The 27,580-nt window shown below is 44.1% G+C and overlaps 1 protein-coding gene across 1 annotated transcript in view; it reads left to right on the top strand.

Moving 5' to 3' along the window:
* FAM83E (family with sequence similarity 83 member E) overlaps nt 1-27,580 on the top strand; it is a 117,009-nt gene that overhangs the window by 31,158 nt on the left and 58,271 nt on the right. Inside the window, exon 4 of the mRNA XM_073656286.1 lies at nt 24,658-24,782. Coding sequence (XP_073512387.1) covers nt 24,658-24,782 — 125 coding nt within the window. The remainder of the gene's footprint in view (nt 1-24,657; nt 24,783-27,580) is intronic.

The raw sequence follows: 27,580 nt of genomic DNA, 5'->3' as shown, positions 1-27,580 counted from the left end.
AGGGTGGTCAAACCAGTGGCAGTCTTAGTGTAATAACAAATGTCCGACTACGCCACCCGTGGATTGCGGTCAGTGGGGACCGCCGCTGCGCTGCAGACCGCTGAGGCTGATGTTGTTTGCGCAGCCGAGTATGGGATAACTCCCCACGGGAGAAGTATTGCCTCAGGGCAGCTAGTGTGGATGATGGGAGTGATGGTGTGAGCATCCCAGTACTAATGGTGCTGGTGCGGCGATGAAACACAGAGACGTGTGGTGCAGTTCAGGGTCTTTACTGATGGTATAAAGCAGACCCTCCCGGGAGTACTGGTTAGCAGTAGAGGCCTGGTCAGTCTGTGAGCAAGCAGGATCTCCCCTGGCCAGGCGGAGTTGTAGGCCTCCCCGTCTAGCTGCACTCTTTCCTGGCTACCTTGCTGTAAGCGGTCACAAGTAGCCCACGTCCCTGAGTATACTGTGTGGTGCTCACCCATATGGCTGGTGACTTGGGGCCTTCTGTTAGCCTCCGCTCCAGGATGGCAGCGCTGGTCCCTTTCTTGTGACTGAGCCTCCGGGCTTCTATGGCCAGAGGACCTGGAATCCCCTGCCAGCTGGTTTCTGCTGCTGGGTGTATATCAGTCCCCACAGCCTCGGACTCCGGTGTCCGGTTGTAGTGTCCTCAGCCAGGGCGAGCTCTGCTCAGCTCCAGCCCCTGGTCTTCAGCTACTGTTCCTACAGAGCTCCTGCTGTATCTTTCCCTCTCCAAGCTCTAACTGACCTAATCCCTCCCCAGACCCAGTTTATAAGGGCAGATTCCTCCCCTCCCAGGTCTGGGCGGGCAGTGCTGCATGCTTAGGGCTCCTGACCAGAGAAACCTCCCACTTGCTCTCAGACGTAATATTTCTATTACTGTGGTAACCAGACCCCTGGGGTGCCACACTAGCACGACTGAGAGGCCCGTTCATTTTCATCACTCCACTGCGACGGTTGGTTGTAATGAGCTACCAGTATTAAGTCATTGTCAACATAATTTCACTCTGACTGTCAACCTGGTTTCTTGCCTGTGCCAACTGTATGTCTCTTTCCACATGCTGCTGCTCTTCCTTCTCCTACTCTTTCCCTCCTCCTCCTAATCTTCCAGCATGTTACATGTACCTTGAAGGTCCCCAAGAGACACAGGGCGGGAATGAGCATGTGCAAGTTTCTGTTCTTGCCCCGTCCCCTTTTGCATTTTAGTGAATGTTTTTTCAAGGATAAATATGAGGAGGATGACATGTATGTTGACTTTTTGAAGGTCTTCAGTTGGCAACACAAGTCCTTCATTGGCTGCCAATAGTGGGGATGGGGCGGAAGTGTAAGAAGAGACATATAACCAACACCTGGTGGTGGAAAAAGACAAAATAGTCGTGGAAGTTTCACCATCTGTCCCTTTTCCAATGGTCACTGCTGCCACTCAAACATGCACCAAGTGGAATGTGATACTCATCTCATGTCCATGCCCATAATTGCTGCTCTAGTTGTCTATAGTGCAGTGCACTGTGGAGTTCAAAGTCTAGTCGAGAAAATGGCCTACAATCTGCACATGAGAGCACTGAGCAGGCACCCATTTCTGAAAAAAAAATCTGATGACTGATAGAGATGAGCAAATCGATCCATAGAGGATTGAGTCTGAGTTGAATTTCCTGAAATTACTAATTCCATTTCATGGTGGCACTTTGAGATTCACATTTATAAAAAAAGAAAAAAAAATTGCCCACCATTATTTCCCACACTGCTGAAGAATCATTGAGTGGGCTAATGTCGATTTGCATGGCCACGCTGACTTCCCTATAATGCCCTGCAACTGTGACATACCTTTCCTTTTCCTTTAGGTTGCACCATGTACCATATTATCACATTTCTTTCTCTACTCTCTCTTTTTTTCTCTCCCCTTACCAGTACTAAGATCAGTACAAATTTATTCACTGTAAATTGAATTCTTAGAGAAAATTCAGCAAATTTACATTTCAAAAAAGTTACTCATCTCTAGCAGCTGGGTATCTTCTAGCCAAGCTGAGTGCACACCATCATTTCTCAAAGGCAGCTAGTTCCACAAGGTAGTACAGCAGTGATTGCACCATCAGCAGATTGACCAGGTGAGAGTTTAGTTGTCAATCCAGCAGAAGAATGAGAGTCTACTGTACACCCTTCCTCAACATACAATCTGTGATTGAGATCTGCCAATGAAGCAGAGAAAGAGGAGAAGTGCTCAGAGCATGACAAGCAGTAGTGATGGATGACAATGATAATGATGATGCCAACCAGGTCCTACTTGATGGTGCAGCCTGGCAAATAGAAAGACAAGTGTGAGGAGAAGGCCAAGAAGAACAACTTGAGGCTTGCTCTGACTGCTGGCTGACTTGCTTTTTCCACATCAGCAGATGATGTTACTTCATTTACTTATGGAGAGCAGTAGTTCCTAATCTATATGAACTGTGATGTCCGTGGGTTTTTTTCCTCTTGCAGAGTCTGTAAACTGCCAAAGAATCATTTGTTTGCAACATATAAATGAGCTCACACATGAGATGCCACCACCATGACCAGAGCTTTCAGGAACTGATGACAATCCTCCACCAACATTTGCAACATCACCTGCTCCAGAGCACAGAACAATCACATTTTTCCTCAGAGGATATTTTAGTCACACATCGCATGTGCCGTGTACTGCAAAGGCCATTACCCTTCCCCTCTGATGACATCACCTCATCGGCAGCCAAGTCTGGTTTCCAGGTCTTGTGCACCTTAGAATCATCATCGTCATCCATAATTTGTCTGACAGTTGCCTCTGTATGGGAAATGGTCTGAGCTCTTTGCTCCCCTGCCTGATTGCCGTCTCAAGTTTTCCTCTAGCACAGAGAGCTACTACCACTGCTCACAGAGCCAGCAGAACAGGTTGGCCTTAGAATCATGTTTTTTTATCTCCTCCAGCTCCATGTCATCCAAGTAAAACAGCTGTTTATCTGAAAGAAGTTGACTTGTAGTAGTATCTTCCTTAGCCCCTGGGGTGCTGTGGTTAGGGGACTAAGGAGAAGAACAGAAACAGGTGTCATTGACAAAATGGAAATGTACAACATTAAAGGTATTGTCTACTACTACTAGAAACCCTTCTCGATCTGAATGTTTGGTGCCAATAAAATAAAAATACTTATACTCACCTCCCGTGCTGGCGCCATTCCAGCAATGTTAGGACACGCGTTCCCAAGGTTCTCATGCAGTTGTTATGACACATTAGCTGTGCACCCATCAACGCTGGCGACGCTGTCCCCGCCTTTGGACAAATCGAAAATCTAGAGGAAGTCAGAGAGCAACCGCAGCTTCATGTCGATGTTCGATTTATCCGAAGGCTGGGATAATGATGCCAGCGCTGATCGGGAGCTGGGCTCATGTGTCATAACATGTCATGATAACTGAATGAGAGCCCTGGTAATGCAAGTGCTGGCACCACTAGAATGGCGTAGGCATGGTAGGTGAGTATAAGTGTTTATGTATTATCGGCACCAAACATTCAGATGGAGTAATAGACTACCCCTTTAAATTGTATGGCAATGGAAGAGGTGGACTGAGCAGAATATTAACTCAAGCTGTGAGAAGTGCAATCATTCTGCTGTGACTAAGACAATTGATGTGACATATACCTGTATTCTATTAGGCTCTCTGTTTCCTCTCCATTGTTATGCTTGCCAGAGGCAAAGGAGACCAAGTGTGACCTGCATTTGATACAACTACTGCCGGGACACTTGATGCCAGCAGACCCAGTGGTGTTGCTGCTGCTAGCCAATCCCACATTTTTTGACATGGTATGAGGTTTTTTTCACTTACGCTACCATTCCAGTGCTGATTTTTGGTTTAATATACATTTTGGACACACGTTAAACGTTTAAGTTGTTTACAATTTTTTTAGCACAGTCAACTTTGAAAAATATGGAATCTCCCAAAAATGCTTGACAGGGATCCATTGACAGCCAAAAAGGATAATACAACACCTAACTGCCCATAATATAGGTGTGCTTCCAATTTGACAATTTAAACAGGTGTGCCAAAACAGATCTATACAATTAATTGTCTGCATTTAGTGTCATAATTTGTTTGGTGATTAATTCACTTTGCCTTAAAACCATGTAACAACAAATGCCAGACGGTAGGAACACTGTCATGCTTCTGAGTTCGAACCCTTGAGTCTGTGTTTTGTGGTTGGCTTCTCTGTCCGCCAAGCAGTTATTAAGGTGCATTATTAGTGCATTAATAGATCAACCAATTCACGGTCACACTGACTATGCAGCTACAACATCTCACTATCACTTGAATCTTTGAGGCAAACACTCCTAATTTCAATGTGATGCAGAAATGCTCCACCACTATGGACTTAGGCCTTCTTCTACCCCTATGTATAATGAGCTGTGCATTCTTAACTCCTACTCTATGCTGTAAAATCTTAAAATGGTTATGCTTGGTCAGCCCTTTTCTTTTATACTAGCTGTGAAAGTCCACCCTGATTGGCTGCGAAGAGCAGCAAGACCAGTGAAATTATGGAACTCTCTGCCAAATGATGTTGTAATGGTTGATTCACTAAAAATAGTTCAAGGAGGGGCTGGCTGCCTTTTTTGAAAAATATATTACTGGTTATGGACACTAGATTCTGAGATGGTACCTTGATCCAGGGAACTAGTCTGATTGCCAAATAAGGAGTTATTGTGAAGAAATTTTTCCCCTTATGTGGGGTAATTAGCACCTGACTAGAGGGATTTTTTGCCTTCCTCTGGATCAACATGTTGGGTTATTGGTTGAAGTCGATGGACTTCTGTCTACATTCAACCTTAAAACGATGTCACTAGGAAATTGTTTGAATTCATGGGGACTAGAAAATTTCAGGAGATTCGACTCAAAATCATCCACAATAGATCGATCTGCTCATCTCTAATGACTGCCTTATAAAAAGTCATTGAAAATGTTCATACTCTAATTATAATTTTAGAATGAGAAGGCAAAAGTATACATATGTCATCAAAGTAAGAGTAGCTTTACATTAGGATTACTAAAGTAATAGTCATAGAATAACACACCTTGCCTCCGGTCAGACAATTATTCTTTCTTTTGTTCCTACACAAAGTGATGACATCACAGGTGACCGATTGGAAATGACAATATCAAAACTGTCACATTCTAAAGTTTAATTTATAATATGAACTCTTCATAGTGTTATGGCATATAAAATCATTTTTTTTCTATTTATTACTACATTTCTACATTTTCTTAATGCATTTATTGCACAAATGTCCATCATCCATATAAATAATGAAGAAAAGTAACTGAAAGTTTAGGCATTAATATTGATTCTACCACCAGTAGGAGCAATAATTACAACCAAAGGTACATAGCATTTGTCTTTTACATCATTTGGAAGAAGTCTAGTCTTGTTTCCAAAGATTCTTTATATCATGTTTTTTTTTCATGGTTACAGAGTTTGTATATTGAAAAAGACATGGCTATCATGTTCAAGTGAGGGATGGGAAAGGGCAGGGGTATAATTGTGGCACCCCAGGGGTCTGGTTTCCCACAGTAATGTAATGTTATGTCTGAGAGCAGGTGGGAGGTCCTTTGGTCAGGGATCCTGTGCATGCCACACCTCCTGCCCAGTCTTGGGAGGGGAAGAACTTCCCCTATATAAACCCGGGGCTGAGGCAGGGTTAGGAGTAGAGAAGAAGCAGAGACAAGAAACAGTCATAGGAAGAGACAGCAGAAGCTCAGTGGGAGCAATACTACTACGAGTCAGGGGCTGGCAGCTGCAGAGCTCGCCCTGACTGAGAAGCTTTCTTACCGGACCCGGCGTCCGAGGCTGTGGGGACTAACTCTTACCCAGCAGCAGAAGCCGACCGGCAGGGGATTTCAGGTCCTCAGGCCCAGAAACCCGAAGGCACGGTCACACGCGTGGGACCAGCGCCGCCATCGTGGAGCGGAAGCCATAGAAGGCCCCGAGTCACCGGCCATACGGGTGAGCACCACACGGCACACTCAGGGACGTGGGCTACTTATATCCGCTTCTAGCAAGGTAGCCAGAAGAGTACAGTCAGTTTGGGAGGCCTACAACTCCGCCTGGCCAGGGGAGATCCCATCTGCTCAAGGACTGACCAGGCCCCGTTCGCTAGCAAGTACTCCGGGAGGGTCTATCGTTGTTACCAGTAAAGACCCTGAATTACACCGCACCGTCTCTGAGTGGTTCCTGCTACCCCCATCTTCCACGTCGGCTGCCCTGAGGCCATACCCCTCCCGTTGGGGGTTATACTATCACGCTGCACAATTCTACACCGGCCTCAGCGGTCTGCCCTGCAGCGGCAGCTCCATAGCTGCAAATCAACGGGTGGCGTAGTCGACACTCAAATAACATCTATCAAGACTGCCACACACTGAGTTTGACTCCCTGGGCACGGACCGGGTCCCCGCCACTCGGAGACTACAACCCTCATCTGATCCGGTTCCGGGTAAGCCCCGTGCGCGAGACGCTGCGCGACACAGCAGGCCCAGGGGCGCGTCATAATCAATATGCATGAATCAGTCTTACTGATACTGAGTGTCGATTGACTGCATCAACATTCACAAAATCATGAATTTACATAAGTATTTAACTTATTTTCTTCTAAGAAATCATCCAAGGCTTCTTTAAAAAACTGTGTTCAGTTTGGCTGTTTCACAAGTTAATGTTTTTTATGGTATAGAAACCTTGTCTCCTCTGGAGATTGAATCTTTTTACTGCAGATAAGGGGTGGTGTGTACCTTGTCTTTTAATTACTACTTGGATTACTTTTTTCATTATTTGAAAAACCATATTTGATTGAAATCAGTAATATTTTAAGGATGATCCATCCTAAAATTTTTATTATGTTGGTAGTAGAGTTGAGCAAAAAGATTGGGCCCAGCGCAAAGTCATTGTTTTGGTATAATGCACGCATGATGACCTACTAAAAAAAAGATGCTGTCAGGTAGGAGGAGAATTGCAGGCTCTGGACCAGCAGCCATGAACTACCAAAGTGGTCTAGAGTCCTGAAAATCTTTTTGTTCAACTTTAATTTTTAGTAATCCATGCTTATAATGACATCGTTATGATTATGCTTCATAACCAAACTATATTAAGGCTAAGAGCCCATGATGCAGAGCGTTTCTGCATCTCCCTGGCAGAAAAAATGCATGCGGATTTTACATGCGTTTTTTCTGCCAGGTAGAAGCGTTTGTGAAGTATTTTTAACATGCGATTTCGCATTTCGGTTGTCAAGCGCTTTTCCAAGCGATTTTAGCATCACTTGGAAAGTGCTTGATAACTTGGTCACACTATATAAATCCATGCAACTGTCACATGACTAAATTACGTCGTGGAAGGTCCTTTTACACCACCGCGAGCAGCCGAAGAGCTAGCAGCGCCGCCGGGAGCAGACAGCGGGCCATCAGAAGGTGAGTATAATGTTTTTTTGTTTATTTTAATTCTTTTTTAACTACAGGTACTATGGTACCCGGGTCTGGAGGAGAGTCTCCTCTTCTCCAGACCCGGGTACTATCCGCGCATTGAATCACATAATATCCGCATGTGTACATGTAGTCATGCAAGTCAATGATAGCGATTTCACCGCAATTCCACAAAATTAATGGTTGTGCTGCGGATTTTTTCGCAATGATAATCCGCAGCGGAAATTTCCGCAGCATGTGCAAAAATTTGAATAGGTTTTTACACACTAACTGTTCCTAATCCTAATTTCAGTACCAGTTCCAAATCAATAAAGTTACCTACAGACCCGCACTCAATAAAAGCTAATGCTGGCAATACCTGGTTCTTGAGGCTAAGTGCCCACGTTGCGGAACTGAAGCATATTTTTTTACGCTTCTCCCTGGCGGGAAAATCGCATGCGGATTTTACATGTGGTTTTCCCGCCAGGTAGAAGCGTTTGTGAGGCGTCTTTGCAGCGTATTTGCATGCATTTCCGCATGCGGGTTATCAAGCACTTCTCCAAGTGATTTAAGCATCACTTGGAAAGTGCTTGACAAATTGTTCACACTATATAAATCCATGCAACCGGCATGGATTTATATAGTGTGACCAAGTAATAGTTAAAAAAAAAGAATCAGAATGGTAAAAAATAAAAAAATAAAGTTTATACTCACCTTCCGATGCATTATCTGCCCCGTCCGGAGTCTTGAGCTGCTCACGCTGTTGTGTGCAGGACCTGCGGTGACGTCATTGAGTCATATGATGGGTCACATGACTCAATGACGTGGCAGGTCCTTCACAAACAAGCGCGACGGCGGGAAAACATCAGAAGATAAGTATAAACTTTATTTTATTCTTTTTTTTACAGGTTCTTTAGTACCCAGGTCTGGATGAGAGTCTCCTCTCCTCCAGACTTGGGTACCATACGCACATTGATTCCGCATGCGGAAACGCAAAATTAATGAACATGCTGCAGATTTTTGACCGCAGCATATACGCTGCGGAAAAGTCCGCAGCATGGGCATTGACATTGCGGAATGCCATTGGGGACCATGGGGTGCGGATATACATGCGTTTTACAAGCGTTTACGCTGCGGAAATTCCGCAGCATATACGCTTGTAATACGCAACGTGGGCACGCAGCCTGAAGGCAAAAAATGTATTGAGCAGTACTTCATATGAGGAGAGAAAAGGTTCCTGGAAGTCTGCGTGACCCCCTCAACAATCACCCAGACTTAGGCATTTTCCCTACGGCTTGCTTGCTTGAGGGCGAGCTGGACAGTCCTTTAAAAAATGTCCTGCGAGACCACAGTATCGACAGAGACCACAGAATGTAGAGAGTCCAAGATCTTGTCTACGTTTTTTCTCCACAGCACAAAAACTGGCAATTCCAACCTCTAATGGCTCCACCTCTGGAAAATGGACATGCTCTGGGGGAGTATACAAGGCACCCTGCTGTCCACCACGCCTTTCAAAAACTCTGCGGTCCATCCGCACAGCCTGTGTTATAGCCTAAGCCAAAGAAGAAGGGTGATCATGACGAGCCAGAGCGCCCTTAAGAGATTTGGTCAGAACTCTATGGAGTTAACACCCGAGGGCTGCATCGTTCCACTGAACTTCAGTGGACCATTGTCAGCATTTGGTACAGTAGGCCTCCGCAGTGCAGTTCCCCTGTGCCAGGTTCATGATCTTCGCTTCAGCAACTTGGATTCTGTCAGGTTCATCATAAATTAACTCAAAGAAGGTGTCAGCAGAAACTCTTTCTGTGGCTTATGGGGACAGTGAAAACACCTATGTCTGAGGACCCCCTCGCAGGAAGGACATAATTATTCCTACCCGCTGGGGCTCATCTTTTGAAGACTGGTGTCACAGCTTAAAAAATAACCTACAGGTCTCCGTGAATAGCTTAAACTGATTCTTGTCTCCTGAAGATTTATCAGGAAGGACCACTGCAGGTTTGGAAGAGATGAACTGCATGTCTGAGGGTACAGACATCGCAGTTACTGAAAGTAGTGGAGAGCTATAGAGAGCTTTTATAAAGCTAGATACCTGGCCCTGCTACTGGAACTGTAAAGATTCAAGGTTCTGGTGCTATTTAGCCAGATCTTGGATCATTTGAGTCAGATTCATCTCATGATGTCACTGGTGTGTCAGAAGTAACAGAGAGTCGCCCTACAGTTGGTTGAGGAAATCTCTATGTTTGGCATTACAGACATCTTCTTAGAGGCTGTCTCTAGGACCCAGCGGCTACCTTCCTCTGGCTAATTAACTAGTGTGTTCTAGAGGGAGGTGCCGGCGATATTCATTACTACTGATGAAGGCTTTAGCAAGAGCAGTACTTTGTCCTCTCTGGAGCTTGAGGACATGTGCCCATTTGTCTGGAGTCATCTAAAGCTAAGTGATTTCCCCCTGTTTGTCCTTCCTTGTTGTCTATAGTGTTTAGCGGAGATCGACTAGTGCTCTTCTCCTCCCTTCCCTAACCTGAGCCAAACGCCAGGGAAAGACAGGGCGAGGTACGTGTGTGGCGATTGGTGAAGAGCCAATGCAGGGACATTAGGGAAGACAGGGTGAAGCTTGATCAACCTAAGAGGTTTCCAATTCCCCCCCTTTCCCTAGAGTCTGGGCTCCCTTTCCATCTTCCCTTTGTGTAGCACAAGATCACTAAATGTGTGAATGGGATCCATACTGGCGAAAAATTGTATACAACCAGTTGTAATGTGAAGCTGAGTCACCTCTCATTGAAAGCCTTAAGGTGGGGAAGTCAAGGAGTCTGAGGTCAAAAGCTAGGAGGGTACATCAAGGATAAAGTGATAAGGCAAACGGATAGTCATAGGCAAAGTCCAAGGTCAGGACGTGATTTGTGGAATCGTGCCAACCCCACATACAGTATGGTCATCATGGTTCCAATACAGTATGATGGTTAACACAACCCATCACACAGTATGATGGTCACCACAGTATATATAAATATAAATATATATATATATATATAAATTATATATATATATATATATTATATATATATATATATAATGTATGACAAATAATTTAAAATAAGCTTACACTCACCTAATCCTGTGACCCTGTCCACTTCAGCCTCTATTCATTTGTCCTTTAAGGTTGTAGAACAGTGGGCTGCCTATGTCCTGATGGACTAAGTGATGGGGCAGCGAGCCGATGGCTGCAGCTGTTACCAATATCCGCATCCTGAGGATGCCCATACTGTTAAAAATGATCAGTGCACCCCACTGCCAGAATGGCCCAAATGGCATTTGCCAGAATTGCCTGATGGCCAGTCTAGCCCTGGATATGGCATTATGATATTTTGTGCATTTTTCTTTCTTGAAAAGATCTAATTTGTGACTTTTATTCTCTATAGACAATCTCTCATTAGCTGTCTGCTATTATTGCAATATTTTGGGGACTGCTCCAATATTGTATACTGTATTACACTAGGGTTACATTTACTGTATTGCTTTCTCTAATGAGTACAATAATAACTTTTTGGTGTCATGAGACCAGTTAAAACTATTCATATGTGACTGGTGGTCTGTCATAAGTTTGTTTTAAATGTTTTTAAACATGGAGTCAGTGGAATATTGTTAATAGCGGCAGACCACACAGCTTCTATGTGGCTTGTGACTTGGTGGGGCTCCGATTCCAAATGGCAGAGACACCCCATTTACGACATCACCATATCTGGATTTCAATAGTATTTGCGTCCTCAGGATGTAGATGTGTAGTTGAACAATATTGCCGAACGAGTAGCCGTTAGCTCCCTGCTCCATAATTCAGCATGTGCTTAGTCTGAGTCCCAGCACAGAAAGAGAGATCACATCACTATACCATACCTGCTACAAGAAGCAGCACAACATTGGAATGGGGCTAGGGGAGTAGGTATGTCTTGTTCTTTTTTTGCCATCATACTGTTTGTTTGCACTGTATGTGTATAGCGACCATACAAACAAACATTGTATATATTTATATTGTACAGAGGCCATTATACTGTGTAGAGGCGTTTTGGGGGCCATGGTATTATGCATGGGAGTTTTTAAGACATCATACTATGTGGGGAGGTGCTGAGGGGGCCATAATACTATGTGTGTGGGGGGGGGGATTTGTAGGAACCAGGATATTTTGTGCATGCTATGATACCTGTGTAGAGGTCTGTGGGGGTTATCATACTGTTTGAGTGACTGGGGGCATCATACTATGTGGGGTTGGGGATTTTGGTGCCATAATATTGCATGGATTGTAGGGTATCATACTATTGGGGATTGGACTGTGAGGGGAATCATACTGTTTGCGGTGGCATCATACTGTGTGAGGAGAGGTTTTTGAGTGGCTCATACTGTTTGGGGGGAATCATGCTGTGGGGGGTTGATTAGAGGATCATAATGTGTGGGAAGGACCGTGTGGACATTATACTGTGTTGAATATCACTTTGGAGGCCTCATAATGTGTGTGTGTGTGTGTGTGTGTGTTTGTGTGTGTGTGTGAGCTCCGGGGGCATAATTCTATTTGGGGGGCACTGTGAGGACATACTACTGTGTTGAAAGCATTATATGGGCATCACATTGTGTTATGGGACTGTGAGGGTATCCCACTGTGTTGGGGGCACTGTGGGTACACTATATTGTGTTGTGAGGGTGCTGAAGCAGAAATATACTATGGCTGCATCATACTCTGCGTGTAGGGGGTACTGTGAGGGCAGTTTGAGCTTGGAACTCGCTGTGGAGGTATCTTATTGTCTAGGTTGGGGGAAACATTTTTGTGGGCGTTATATTCTTCAGTATGGGCACAATCACAGTATATGTGCTGCAATACATGTCCTTCTTCTTATATGTAAAAATTGGGAGGTATGCCCTTCTTTGACTTTGCCTATGCATCGTGACCCCTCATACTCCACTGAACAATTTTTTTTGTGGGGGCCTATTTGGGACTTTGGCTATGGGGCTCCATGATTTCTATATATGCTCCTCCATGGAATGTTTGCTGCGAGGCCTAGTCCCAGTAAGTTAGTATGTTAGTGTAGGGAGTACAATTGGTGGAGAAAGGTTGAACTGGATGGACCTAGGTCTTTATTCAACCTACGTTACTATGTTACTATGATACTTAATTAATTTGATTTTATATATTCGTGTGTGCCCAATTTTTCAAAGTATTGTCTTGCCTTTTTTTGCATGACCAAACTGTGCTTCAGCTTCAATATTCAATTTCAGCTGTGCTCACCTTCAATTCCATATTCAGTATTCATAAAATGTCTCCAGTGCAGAAACTGTCTCCTTCATAGTTACTTCTATGGCACCTTTTTCATCTTCTTAGGAACAACCATCACTATATTTGACTATTTGTAATTAAACTGTACTTTTTGTACAATACTATACAGTATTTGTATAAATGGGAGTATAAGCAAACATGAACATTCATTGGCAGGTTAAATCCTCCTTGCAAAATTCTACTCTGTTCTTTCCACAGGATGGCTTTCTATGAGGTCCTATGAAGCCTTAGTGTTTTATAAATCTTTACAGACTAACAAAATTTTTATACAGACCATATGGAGACAATTACCATTAGGGTTCAGAAATCTTTTTAGTGTGACAGATGTGTTAAAATCGGTGACACAGAAAGAGCATGAGTCAAAACACAAAAAGAACGCTCCATTGTGTGGATCAATAGATTAAAGTGCTATTAATAAACAAAGAAAATGCACACACACATTGAGCTGGAGTTTGAGTTGGTATACAGTATATGCAAGATAGAAACGCATGTTCACATTGGCCATTAAACAGACAAAACCTGCAAGAAACAAAATGAGCATAAACCCTGCTGTAACTAAATAAGTAAAAAGCAAAAGTGCATTTACATAACATACGGTTCTTAGTAACACTGTTTTTGATCAAAAATAGCATAAAAGCCATCCCACATCCTATTCAGGACGGTCCTAAATCTGTCTAATGTTAAAACCTTACTATGTCTCAAAAGTGACCTGTGTGAATAAAGCCTATTCACACAGGTCACTTTTGACACATGGTAAGGTTTTAATATTAGACAGTGTAGGACCTTCCTGAATAGGGTCACCTTGCCATGGTAGGATGGCTTTTATGCTATTTTTGATCAAAAACAGTATTACTAAGAACCCTATGTTATTTAAATTATTATTATTTATTATTATTGCACCATTTATTCCATGGTGCTTTACATGTGAAAAGGAGGTATACATAGCAAAAACAATTACAATAATCTTGAAAAATACAAGTCAGCGACTGGTACAGGAAGAGAGAGGACCCTGCCCTCGAGGGCTCACAATCTACAAAGGATGGGTGAAGATAGGTGAGGGTAGAGCTGGTCATGCAGCGGTGTGGTGGAGCAGTGGTTTCTGCAGGTTGTAGGCTTGTCGGAAGAGGTAGGTCTTCAGGTTCCTTTTGAAGGTTTCCACTGTAGGCAAAAGTTTGATGTGTTGGGGTAGAGAGTTCCAGAGTAGGGGGGGTGTGCGGGAGAAATCTTGTATGCAATTTTGGGAAGAGGAGATAAGATGGGAGTAGAGAAGGAGATCTTGTGAAGATTGGAGGTTGCGTGTAGGTAAGTATCGGGGGACTAAGTCACAGATGTATGGGGGATACAGGTTGTGGATGGCTTTGTATGCCTGGGTTAGGGTCTTGAACTTGAGCCTCTGGGCAATGGAGATCCAGTGAAGGGATTGACAGAGGGGAGAGGCTGGGGAATAGTGGGGGGAAAGGTGGATTAATCGGGCAGCAGAGTTTAGGATAGATTGGAGGGGTGCAAGAATGTTAGAAGGGAGGCCACAGAGCCGGAGGTTGCAGTAGTCGAGACAGGAGATGATGAGGGCATGCTATAGTGTTTTTGCAGAGTCTTTGCTGAGGAATGAGCAGATTCTGGAGATATTTTTGAGTTGGAGTCGGCAGGAAATGGAGAGAGTTTGGATATGAGGTTTGAAGGAGAGATCAGAGTCAAGGGTTACCCCGAGGCAGCGAGCTTGTGGGACTGGGGAGAGTGGGCAACTATTAACATTGTTGGATATGTCAGATGGGGGGGGTTGAGTGAGGTGGGGGAAAGATGATGAATTCAGTTTTATCCATGTTATGTTTTAGAAATCTAGCAGAGAAGAAGGATGAAATAGCGGACAGACATTGTGGGATTCTGGTTAGTAAGGAGTTGATATCGGGTCCAGAGAGGTAGATCTGTATGTCATCAGCATAGAGGTGATACTGAAAGCTGTGAGACTATGAGCTGTCCCAGGCCAAAGGTGTAGATGGAGAAGAGCAGGGGCCCTAGAACTGAGCCTTGGGGGACACCGACAGATAGGGGGCAAGATGAAGAGGTGGTGTGTGAGTGGGAGACGCTGAATGTCCGGTCTGTTAGCTATGACGAGATCCAAGATAGGGCCAAGTCTGTGATGCCAAGAGATGAGAGAGTCTGTAGTAAGAGGGAATGGTCCACTATGACAAAGGCAGATGACAGGTCCAGGAGTAGCAGGACGGAGTAGTGTCGCTTGGATTTGGCGGTTAGTAGGTCATTGGTGACTTTAGTCAGTGCAGTTTCAGTGGAGTGATGCGGACAGAAGACAGATTGTAAGTGGTCAAAGATGGAGCATGAGGAGAGGTGGGAGGACAGTTCAAGGTGGACGTGTTGTTCCAGTAGTTTTGAAGCATAGGGGAGAAGTGATATGGGGCGATAGCTAGTCAGAGAGGATTGGTCGAGGGAGGACTTTTTGAGGATGGGTGTGATTGAGGCATGTTTGAAACATGAGGGGAAGACACCGGTTGTTAGTGGCAGGTTAAAGAGGTTGGTTAGGGTTGGGATGAAAACTGTGGTAAGGTTAGGGATGAGGTGGGACAGGATTGGGTCAAGTTCGCAGGTGGTGAGATGTGATTTGGAGAGTAAGGAGGAAACTTGATCTTCTGTAATGGTGGAGAAGTTGGTTTTGGAGGAGAAGGGTTGAGTAGATATGAGGAGGGGCTGAGGGGACTTTAGGCAAAAGCTTTGTCTGATGTTGTCGATCTTCTGCTTGAAGAATGATGCAAACTCTTCAGCTGAGATGAGAGGAGAGGGAGGAGGCACTGGGGGACAGAGGAGAGAATTGAAAGTGTTGAATAGCTGTTTAGGGTTGTGGGACAGGGAGGATATGAGAGATGAGAAGTAAGTTTGTTTTGCTGCAGTGAGTGCTGACTTAAAAATAGTGAGGGATTGTTTTAATGCAATGAAGTGCTCATTGGAGTGAAACCTTTTCCATCTCCTCTCAGCAACCCTGGAGACTCGTCGCAGTTCTCTAGTCAGGTTGGTGTGCTACGGTTGCCTATTGAATGTGCAAGCTTTGGTATGTGTGAGAGGGGCGACCAAAACAAGAGCTGTAGCAGCAACATCTACGTCATGTAAGGAATTTATGTCTGTAAGAGGAAGGAGGGATTCAGAGAGTGAGTGTATGTCAAGGTGTTTGAGATTTCTGCAAGGGTGTGCAAGTTTGTGGAGAGGGGAATGTGGACCTGGAGAGGAGAGGGCAGAGAATGTTAGTAGGTTGTGGTCAGAAAGAGGGAGAGGAGAGTTAGATAGGTTAGATAGGGAACAGAGGTGGGTGAAGATGAGGTCTAATGTGTGGCCATCTTTGTGAGTGGCTGAAGCAGACCATTGAGCAATGCTGAAGGAGGAAGTGAGGAATAGGAGCTTAGAGACAGATGAGTGGGAAGTGTCAATGGGGATGTTGAAGTCGCCCATGATGATAGTGGGGATATCAGTGGAAAGGAAGTGAAGCAGCCAGGTGGTGAAGTGGTCGAAGAAAGTGGTGGCTGGCCCTGGAGAATGGTAGATGACAGCCAGTTGGAGGCTGGAGGGGGAGTAGAAGTGCACACAGTGCACCTCAAAAGAAGGGAGAGTAACGGAGGGCAGTAGTGGGATTTGGGTGAAGGCGCAGGTAAGGTATCAGACAGGATAAAATCTACTCCTCCACCATGTTTGCCGCTGGGGCGGGGGGTGTGGGAAAGGTGGAATCCGCCATACGAAAGTGCAGCTGGAGAGGCCATGTCAGAGGGGGTGAGCCAGGTTTCAGTGATGGCGAGGAAGGAAAGTTTGTTAGTAATGAAAAGATCATGAATGTAGGAAAGTTTGTTGCAGACGAAGCGAGCGTTCCATAGAGATCCTGTTAGAGCAACTGGGGAAGCGGGTACTGGCTGGATGGGTATGAGGTTAGAAAGGTTGCGAGAGTTTGTGGTAGATCGTGGATAGAAGGTTGAAGTGACTGTGGGGATGTGGTGGACCAGGATTTGGAGAGATGTCGCCGGCAGTGAGGAGGGGCAGAGAAAGTGTTAGTAGGTGGAAGTAGGAGACGGCATGTGGTGGCTGTCTGTGTTTGGAGACACAGGATTGAATGTTGAGGAATAGTTCTGAGGAGGAGGTGACATGGATGGAAGGATGGAGGGAGAGATGAAGTGTTAATTACTAGGTGTAGGAATTAAGGGGGCTAATAGAAAGTGGAGGACTATAGGGAAAAGAGTGAACACGAACAAAAACATAGTTAAAAGAGAGTAAGCATTCCAAGTGTGGGTTACCTGACTCCTGCCCTGACTAACTGCCACTCATCAACCAAGACACTTTGCGCTAGAAGACGCGTGCAACTACCCCACACGCGTGTACCCATTAGGCAGCTTCTGATTTTATAAGGCAGACTATAGCATTAGGTGAGGGGCATTGTGGGAGCTGTTTGTGGCTAAATTAGCAGCTGATCATCACATCAGGAGTAGTGTTGAGCCACCCCCGTAGTGTTCGGGTTCGGTTCGGTTCGTCGAACACCGGGATGTTCGAGGAACTGTTCGTCGAACTGTTCGTCGAACACCTTAGAACACCGTCGAACATCGTTAAAACCAATGGCAGGCAAACAAAAACACATAGAAACACATAGAAAACACCTTCAAAGGTGTCCAAAAGCTGACAAACTGCTCAGAAGACGCTTTCTTTAAAAAAGCCGGCCGGCAATTCAGCAGCGGCATACACCGGTACCCGACAATTTAGACAAGAAGGAATAGAGCCTCACACATAGATTAGATAGATAGAAACATGTCAGTCACATATATATGAAGTACAGTGACAGTGTTGCTTACTGTACTTGTCATTTAGTGTAAAGGATTTATTAAAAAATATAATAGTGTTTTCATGCACCGTCTCTTTAAAAAAGCCGGCCGGCAATTCAGCAGCGGTACCCGACAATTTATAACAGACAGAATAGAGCTTCACACATAGATTAGATAGATAGAAACATGTCAGTCACATATATATGAAGTACAGTGATAGTGTTGGTTACTGTACTTGTCATTTAGTATTAAAATAAAGGATTTATTATTAAAAAAAATTGGCGTGGGGTTCCCCTTAATTTTAGTCTCTAGCGGAGGTTAAGCAGACAGCTGGGGCAGATGTTTGAAGCCTGGGAAGGGGGTAATACCCACGGAGCTTCCCAGGCTACTAATATGAGCCCCCAGCTGAATACATAGCCTTTACTAGCTATTAAAATGGGGGACCCCCCCAAAAAAATGACGTGGGGTCCCCCCTAATTTAATAGCTAGCAAAGGCTAGGCAGACAGCTGGGGGCTGATATTAATAGCCCAGGAAGGGAGCCATGAATATTGGCCCCCTCCCAGGCTAGAAACACCAGCCGTCAGCCGCCCCAGAAATGGCGCATTCATAGGATGCGCCAATTCTGGCACTTAGCCTCGCTCTTCCACGCTGCCCTGTAGCGGTGGCAGGGGGTAATAGGGCTGGGGTTGATGTCAGCTTATAATGCCAGCTGACATCAAGCCCAGGTTAGTAATGGAGAGGCGTCTATAAGACACCCCCATTACTAACCCCATAATCAAAGTTAAAAGAAAACACAAACACCCAGAATAAAGTCCTTTAATTGAAATAAAGACACAATCCTTTATTGTTCTAAATTAAACCATACTTACCATCACGCCCATTCCAGCTGAAGCCAACGATCTCCTGCAATAAAAGAAAAATAATAAAGCAACCTCATCCTTACCTTTCCATGGTTCCCACGACAGCTTCAGCTCTGCTACATCGAGATGACAGGCTGGACCGCAGCAGAACGCTGCCATCCAGCCTGTCATCCCGCAGACACTGAGAAGCGCAGGCATGCTTGCGTTCTGCAGTGTCTGGCTGTGACGGCATAAAGATGAGACGAGTTCATGTCCAATGAACTCGGCGCACCTCATGCACGTCACTGACAGCGTGGGAAAATTCTCACGCTGAAGCGCTGAGTGCAGGAGAATTCTCCCACGCTGTCAGTGACGTGCATAAGGTGAGCTCATGTCCAATGATCTCAGCTCACCTCCTGCACGTCACTGACAGCGTGGGAGAATTCTCCTGCACTCAGCGCTTCAGCGTGAGAATTCTCCCACGCTGAAGCGCTGAGTGCAGGAGAATTTTCCCACGCTGTCAGTGACGTGCATAAGGTGAGCTCATGTCCAATGAACTCAGCTCACCTCCTGCATGTCACTGACAGCGTGGGAGAATTCTCCTGCACTCAGCGCTTCAGTGTGAGAATTCTCCCACGCTGAAGCGCTGAGTGCAGGAGAATTTTCCCACGCTGTCAGTGACGTGCATGAGGTGAGCCGAGTTCATTGGACATTAACTGGGCTCATCTGGATGCCCTCACAGAGAGACACTGTGGAGCGCAAGCAAGCCTGCGCTTCTCAGTGTCTGCGGGATGACAGGCTGGATGGCAGCGTTCTGCTGCGGTCCAGCCTGTCATCTCGATGTAGCAGAGCTGAAGCTGTCATGGGAACCATGGAAAGGTAAGGATGATGTTGCTTTATTATTTTTCTTTTATTTCAGGAGATCGTTGGCTTCAGCTGGAATGGGCGTGACGGTAAGTATGGTTTAATTTAGAACAATAAAGAATTGTGTGTTTATTTCAATTAAAGGACTTTTTTCTGGGTGTTGTGTTTTTTTTAAATACTTTACTAGAAATTCATGGTGGTCATGTCTAATATTGGCGTGACCCCATGAATTTTGGGCTTAGGGCCAGCTGATAATGCCAAGCTGGCCCTAACCCCTTTATTACCCAGTGAGCCACCGCATCAGGGCCCTGGATGAGTTGGGTACAGCGCCAGAAGATGGCGCTTCTATGAACGCGCCATTTTCCGGGGTGGCTGCGGACTGCAATTTGCAGCGGGGGTGGCCCAGAAAGCTTGGGCCTCCCTGCGCTGCGGATTCCAGCCCCCAGCTGCCTAGTTGTACCTGGCTGGACACAAAAACAGGGCGAAGCCCCACGTCAATTTTCTTTAAATTATTTCATGAAATAATTAAGAAAAAAGGGCTTCCCTATATTGTTGTGTCCGGCCAGGTACAAATAGGCAGCTGGTGGTTGGGGGCAGCCCGTTCCTGCCTGCTGCACCTGACTGGACACAAATATAGTGCGAAGCCCCACGTCAATTTTTTTTAAATTATTTCATGAATTTCCTGAAATAATTTAAAAAAATTGAAGTGGGGCTTCGCACTATATTTGTGTCCAGCCAGGTACAGCAGGCAGGAACGGGCTGCCCCCAACCACCAGCTGCCTATTTGTACCTGGCCGGACACAACAATATAGGGAAGGCCTTTTTTTCTTAATTATTTCATGAATTTCATGAAATAATTAAAAAAAATTGAAGTGGGGCTTCGCACTATATTTGTGTCCAGCCAGGTACAGCAGGCAGGAACGGGCTGCCCCCAACCACCAGCTGACTATTTGTACCTGGCCGGACACAACAATATAGGGAAGGCCTTTTTTTCTTAATTATTTCATGAATTTCATGAAATAATTAAAAAAAAAATACGTGGGGCTTCGCCCTATTTTTGTGTCCAGCCAGGTACAACTAGGCAGCTGGGGGCTGGAATCTGCAGCTCAGGGAGGCCCAAGCTTTCTGGGCCCCCCCCCGCTGCAAATTGCAGTCCGCAGCCACCCCGGAAAATGGCGCGTTCATAGAAGCGCCATCTTCTGGCGCTGTACCCAACTCATCCAGGGCCCTGGTGCGGTGGCTCACTGGGTAATAAAGGGGTTAGGGCCAGCTTGGTATTATCAGCTGGCCCCAAGCCCAAAATTCATGGGGTCACGCCAGTATTAGACATGACCGCCATGAATTTCTAGTAAAGTATTTAAAAAAAACACAACACCCAGAATAAAGTCCTTTAATTGAAATAAACACACAATTCTTTATTGTTCTAAATTAAACCATACTTACCGTCACGCCCATTCCAGCTGAAGCCAACGATCTCCTGCAATAAAAGAAAAATAATAAACCAACATCATCCTTACCTTTCCATGGTTCCCACGACAGCTTCAGCTCTGCTACATCGAGATGACAGGCTGGACCGCAGCAGAACGCTGCCATCCAGCCTGTCATCCCGCAGACACTGAGAAGAGCAGGCATGCTTGCGCTCCTCAGTGTCTCGCTGTGACGGCATCCAGATGAGCCGAGGTCATGTCCAATGAACTCGGCTCACCTCATGCACGTCACTGACAGCGTGGGAGAATTCTCACGCTGAAGCGCTGAGTGCAGGAGAATTCTCCCACGCTGTCAGTGACGTGCATGAGGTGAGCCGAGTTCATTGGACATGACCTCGGCTCATCTTTATGCCGTCACAGAGAGACAATGTGGAGCGCAAGCATGCCTGCGCTTCTCAGTGTCTGCGGGATGACAGGCTGGATGGCGGCGTTCTGCTGCGGTCCAGCCTGTCATCTCGATGTAGCAGAGCTGAAGCTGTCGTGGGAGCCATGGAAAGGTAAGGATGAGGTTGCTTTATTATTTTATTTTTATTACAGGAGATCGTTGGCTTCAGCTGGAATGGGCGTGACGGTAAGTATGGTTTAATTTAGAACAATAAAGGATTGTGTCTTTATTTCAATTAAAGGACTTTATTCTGGGTGTTTGTGTTTTTTTTAACTTTGACTATGGGGTTAGTAATGGGGGTGTCTTATAGACGCCTCTCCATTACTAACCTGGGCTTGATGTCAGCTGGCATCATAAGCTGACATCAACCCCAACCCTATTACCCCACTGCCACCGCACCAGGGCAGCGTGGAAGAGCGAGGCTAAGTGCCAGAATTGGCGCATCCTATGAATGCGCCATTTCTGGGGCGGCTGACGGCTGGTGTTTCTAGCCTGGGAGGGGGCCAATATTCATGGCTCCCTTCCTGGGCTATTAATATCAGCCCCCAGCTGTCTGCCTAGCCTTTGCTAGCTATTAAATTAGGGGGGACCCCACGTCATTTTTTTGGGGGGGTCCCCATTTTAATAGCTAGTAAAGGCTATGTATTCAGCTGGGGGCTGATATTAGTAGCCTGGGAAGCTCCGTGGGTATTACCCCCTTCCCAGGCTTCAAACATCTGCCCCAGCTGTCTGCTTAACCTCCGCTAGAGCCTAAAATTAAGGGGAACCCCACGCCAATTTTTTTAATAATAAATCCTTTATTTTAATACTAAATGACAAGTACAGTAACCAACACTATCACTCTACTTCATATATATGTGACTGACATGTTTCTATCTATCTAATCTATGTGTGAAGCTCTATTCTGTCTGTTATAAATTGTCGGGTACAGATGCTGAATTGCCGGCCGGCTTTCTTAAAGAGACGGTGCATGAAAACACTATTATTTTTTTAAATAAATCCTTTACACTAAATGACAAGTACAGTAAGCAACACTGTCACTGTACTTCATATATATGTGACTGACATGTTTCTATCTATCTAATCTATGTGTGATACGCTATTCTTTCTTTTCTAAATTGTCGGGTACCGCTGCTGAATTGCCGGCCGGCTTTTTTAAAGAGACGGTGCATGAAAACACTATTATTTTTTTTGATAAATCCTTTACGCTAAATGACATGTACAGTAAGCAACACTATCACTGTACTTCATATATATGTGGCTGACATGTTTATATTTATCTAATCTATGTGTGAAGCTCTATTCTTTCGGTTCTAAATTGTCGGGTACCGGTGTATGCCGCTGCTGAATTGCCGGCTTTTCATGTTTCACTGTTGGCACTGTTCCCATCGATTTGGGCAATCACTGTAATGCCACAACCACCATGGCTGTGGCATTACAGTGAGTGGCAGACAATCCCTGCATGATTGGTGCTCTAAATAGCGCCAGACATGCAGGACACGCTTTTGGTGCACGAACAGTTATCGAACATAACCTCGAACAGCCGAATTTTTTGCAAATCGTTCGGGTTCGTCGAACAACTCGAACACCGCCCAAAACAGCTCGAATTTGAGATTGGCGAACAGTTCTAGTCGAACACCGCTCATCTCTAATCAGGAGATGGCTTGATGATCAAAGACAGAGCAAAGACAATGTAGTCTACACAGAGTAACACCTTCTGCCATCAGATAATGGCTGCAGTGATGGAGGGACAGACATGTATCAGTGAGTATTGAATGGAATGTAAGTTACAGATGACATGGCAGAAATACAGCTAGCAGAGGAATTTTGCAGCAAGCAGAGATTGTACCATTAAGTTGTTTTAGGGAAGCAGAGCAATAGATGACATATACAGCAAGCAGAGGAATTTTACAGCAAGCAGAGATTGTGCCATTAAGTGGTTTCAGGGAAGCAGAGCAATAGATGACATATACAGCAAGCAGAGGAATTTTGCAGCAAGCAGAGATTGTACCTGTGTGAAGAGAGAAGAAGACGGGTGTTAGTCCATGGCCTCTGAAATAACTGCCACTTATTGCCGAAGACACTTTGCACAAGAAGACGCGTGCAACTACCCAACACGCGTGCACCTATTAGGCAGCTTCTGATTTTATAGGGCAGACTATAGCACTTTTGTTATAATAAACAGTAAGAAAACTGTTCACCTAAACAAGTTGTGTGATAGCAGGCACAACACTGTATAGCACCATTGGTAGGAACAATCTATGAACCCAGCTGATACTTCACGTGCTGAAGTCAATTAATTCATGCTCCAATACAAAGTTTACTCAAAGGGGTGGTCCAAAGACGAAAGGAAATTTTATTTAAATCCCTATTTATTTGATGCAATAATTCTAAGCTATTTTCTAATATACTTGCTTTAAAAATTCCCTACCATTCCCTAACTACACTATCTAACTGCTAGTCTATTTTTTTCTTTTTGACGTCTTGTCTGATGACAATGCGTTTCAGAATCTCATCCTGGGATACTGAAACAAAGCAATCTCAGAGCAGGGGACAGAGGCTGCGGTCACTGTCACAGCCCCTGCCTTCTCCCTGACACAAAGTGTCATCAGTGACGCTCGTTTCATGGGCGTGGCTGGTCTCTGCTATGTCCCACCATGCGAGCTGTGCACTCTGCGATCTGCACAGTGACAGCCTCCGATCTGTTGTCAGATCAGATCTGCAGTAATGAGCCTGCAACACAGCGGTGTTACAATACCCGGCAGAGACCAGTGATGTCACCTGCGGGGTGGCGCTGATCTCCTGCACATCGGGTATTGTAACACCGCTGTGTTGCAGGTTAATATCTGCAGATCTGAGCTGACAACAGGGCGGTGGCAGTCACTGTGCAGATCACAACACCTAGACAGAGCAGGGAAACTGATGACGCTTCGTTCCAGGGAGGGCGCAGTGGCTGTAACACTGACTGCTGCCTCTGTTCCCTACTCTTATGAAGCTTCGTTTGATTATCCCAGGATGCACTGGGGGCCCTCAAACAAATCATCATCAGACAGGAAGTAAAAAAAAATTTACTAACAGTGTCGTTAGGGAACAGAAGGGAATTTATAATACAAGTATAATAGAAAGCAGCTTAGATTATGGCATCAAATAGATGGGGATTTAAATAAAATTTACTTTTGCCTATGGAACACCCCTTTAAGTTCAGCTAAACCACACGTGGTTTCACTTAGGCGCTGCCAATGATTTAGAAGAGTATAGTCCAATACAGTTAAAAGCTTTATATAGACAATGTGTTTTGGAGTTGATCTAATGCCTCTATGATTTACAAAAAACGGACTATCCCCTAAGCTCATTTTAATGAATACTGATCATATAATCAAATCACATGATCAACAATGCACTCATAAAAAATAAGTCAAATTCTAATAATAAATACAAATTAATATATAAAGAGAACAAGCAGTTTACATGCCCTGCCTGCTTTTACTGTACGCGCTTCTCATTTGTATTTAACAGAATATTCGAGTGCGGGTACTTTCTGGATGCACGTTTAGTACTCGACAATTGAAGCAAGTAACTGGAGTGATGAAAGAGAAATTTCTGCTGGTTGACTGTAATACTGTAATCACTGGGACATATAGGTAAGAAAGTGAAATAATTTCATTTTTATGTTTTTGCCATGAGCCACTACAACTATTTAATGAGAAACTGTCATAAGGATTTAAAACCCCAAACTGATGGCATGTATGTAAAGGTGCTTTAATGCTGAGTAAATCCTTACCTTTCTTGTAGAAATCCATTTAGGTGTTTTAGAGACATCCATGGTTGAAATTGTATGCTAATGAGCTGCAAGTGCAGTGGGCGGGCCCTGCAGTTCCAGCTCTCCTGCCTCTCCCCTATTTCCAGCCCACTGCCCGCCTCCTGTCTCTGACTGACAGGTCACTCTTGTTTCAGCGATTTGTCAGTCAGAAATAGGAGGCATCAGGTGGGAAAAAGGCAGAGAGGCAGGAAAGCTGCGAGTGCAATGCCCGCCTCAATTGATTTCTCTAAAACAGCAAAATGATTTTCTACAAAAAAATTAAAGATTTAAATCAGCATGAAAGCCCCTGTACATACTGTGCAGGCCATTAGATGGGGTATAAATTGTTGATGATAGATTCTCTTTAAATTAAAGTTCAAACTCCATTATAAAAGAATATGTCATCAGAATAGTTCCACACTGGGGGAGTAGATCTGCACCCCTGCTTTGTTGGTATCATCATCAGAAAACATATAGCCTATATGGTAATGCAACTTTGTCATGATTTTAGTCATGTATTCCTAAATTATTAATAATTGATTGACTTCAATGGTGGAGCGCCACGTAAGAGATTGTTGCTTTCAAATAATATTAGCAACTATTCTGAAATGTGCATTTTTTATATTTCTCCACTCTACTTAGCTGGTGATAACATATTCCTCAGAACTGTACAGAAATTGGCATTATACATCTCAGTGTCTGACTCCATTGGGACTCCTAATCTAATTTCCCTACCCTAAGCTGGCCATACATGTAATGTATCTGTCGGTCGAACGTTCATTTGGCAGACCGCTACTTTATCTCTCCTGACTCCCTCATACACATGCGTGCTCGGCTCTGCTGAGCGTTCATGTGTTTTCATTGAGGAGCGAGAAGAAAGACATTTTCAGACACCACTGGAAGCAACTTGTCTACCTGGAAAACTAAAATATCGGCCATTGAAATATCAATGGCCAGACCAAATATGAGGCTAAGTTCACACGACCATATAAAAAAATCCAATTTTTAGCCAGAAAAAAAGCAAACATTTTTCCATCTGATTTGTCATCCGGATGCAATCTGTATGCCATTTGTATACCATTCATTGTTATAGATCAAAAGGAAAAACAATTTACTATCCCAAAATCAGTTATGGCAATGTACCCATAAAAATTGGATGCTTTGCCGTTGATCTGATTTTTTATTTTTTGGGCATTCACATACAGTTCATGTGAAAAAAGTGTCATCTGAGCAGCCTAACTGAATAATATTAGTCTGAATGCTCTCCGTGGGATGTCAGTGGGATGTAGCCAAAAATACATTTCGTTCTCAGTATAAGTGTGAGGTAAAGACTGGATGGTCCATATTCACATACAACCCCTACACTGCGGCAATCAGTTCTGACGAAGGTCCGGATTGTGACCGAAACGTTATAATATTGTTTTGGAATGCCATTAAAAAACTTTTGTTCACGTTACTGCGATAGTCGAGTGCCGAGTCTCTCTTACCTATTATATGGGAATGTAGGTCATAAGAAGTTGAATAAAATGATATCTGCGATCTGATGTCTTATTCTATAGAAATCCACATTTTTTTAATCCCTTCACAACCAGGCCAATTTCTATTTTTGCGCGTTTGTATTTTATCCTCTTCTTACCGGAGCCATAATGCATTTATTTTTCTGTCCACATAGACTTGTGAGGGCTTGTTTGTACAAGTTGTACTTCTGAATGATGCCATTCACTTTACCACATAGTGTATTGGAAAACGATAAAAAAAAATAATTCCAAGTGGGGATAAATTGTGAAAAAAACACAATTCTGATATTGATTTTTAGGAATTGTTTTTACAGTGTACATTTTGTGGTAAAAATTACCTTATAATTCTGCTCACCAGTATGATTTTGACAATATCAAACATGTCCCATTTTTTAATCATTTTAGTGGTGAAAAAAAAATCAGAAGTTTGTAGAAATTTTTTTTTGGAGCTTTGTCGCCATTTTCCGACACTTGTAACATTTAGATTTTTCCGCAGATGGAGCTGTGTGGGGGATTATTTTTTGCGTGACGAGACAATGTTTTTAATGATACCATTTTGGGATCGATGTGATGTTTTGGTTGCTTGTTACAGCATTTTTTGTGGAATTGCAGCGACCAAAAAAAATTACTTTTGGTGTGTTTGATTTTTTTTCATTTACGATGTTTACCGATCGGTTAATTATTTTTGTATTTTGATAGATCCTACTTTTCTGAATGCGGCAATACCACATGTGTGTATTTTTTTATTTTTTGAATTTCTTTATTTTTAATGGGGCAAAAGAGGGTGATTTTGAACTTTTATGTTTTCTTTATTTACGATATTTACCGATCGGTTAATTATTTTTGTATTTTGATAGATCCTACTTTTCTGAACGCAGCAATACCACATGTGTGTATTTTTTAATTTTTTTTATTTCTTTATTTTTAATGGGGCAAAAGAGGGTGATTTTGAACTTTTATGTTTTCTTTATTTTTTTCATATTTTTTAAAACTTTTGTTTACTTTTCATTGCATTTATTAGTCCTTAGGGGACTTGAAGCTTTGATCGTCTGATCGCTTGTGCTATATAAAGCAATGCCACAGCATCACTTCATATAGGGAAAATCACAGTCTCCTTTGAAGC

The sequence above is a fragment of the Phyllobates terribilis genome, unplaced genomic scaffold, assembly GCF_046119375.1.
Source record: "Phyllobates terribilis strain yellow unplaced genomic scaffold, ASM4611937v1 Scaffold_12__6_contigs__length_324123572, whole genome shotgun sequence".
Classification (NCBI taxonomy): domain Eukaryota; kingdom Metazoa; phylum Chordata; class Amphibia; order Anura; family Dendrobatidae; genus Phyllobates; species Phyllobates terribilis.
The sequence above is the reverse complement of the archived record's forward strand: the minus strand, read 5'-3'. Positions and strand labels throughout refer to the sequence as shown.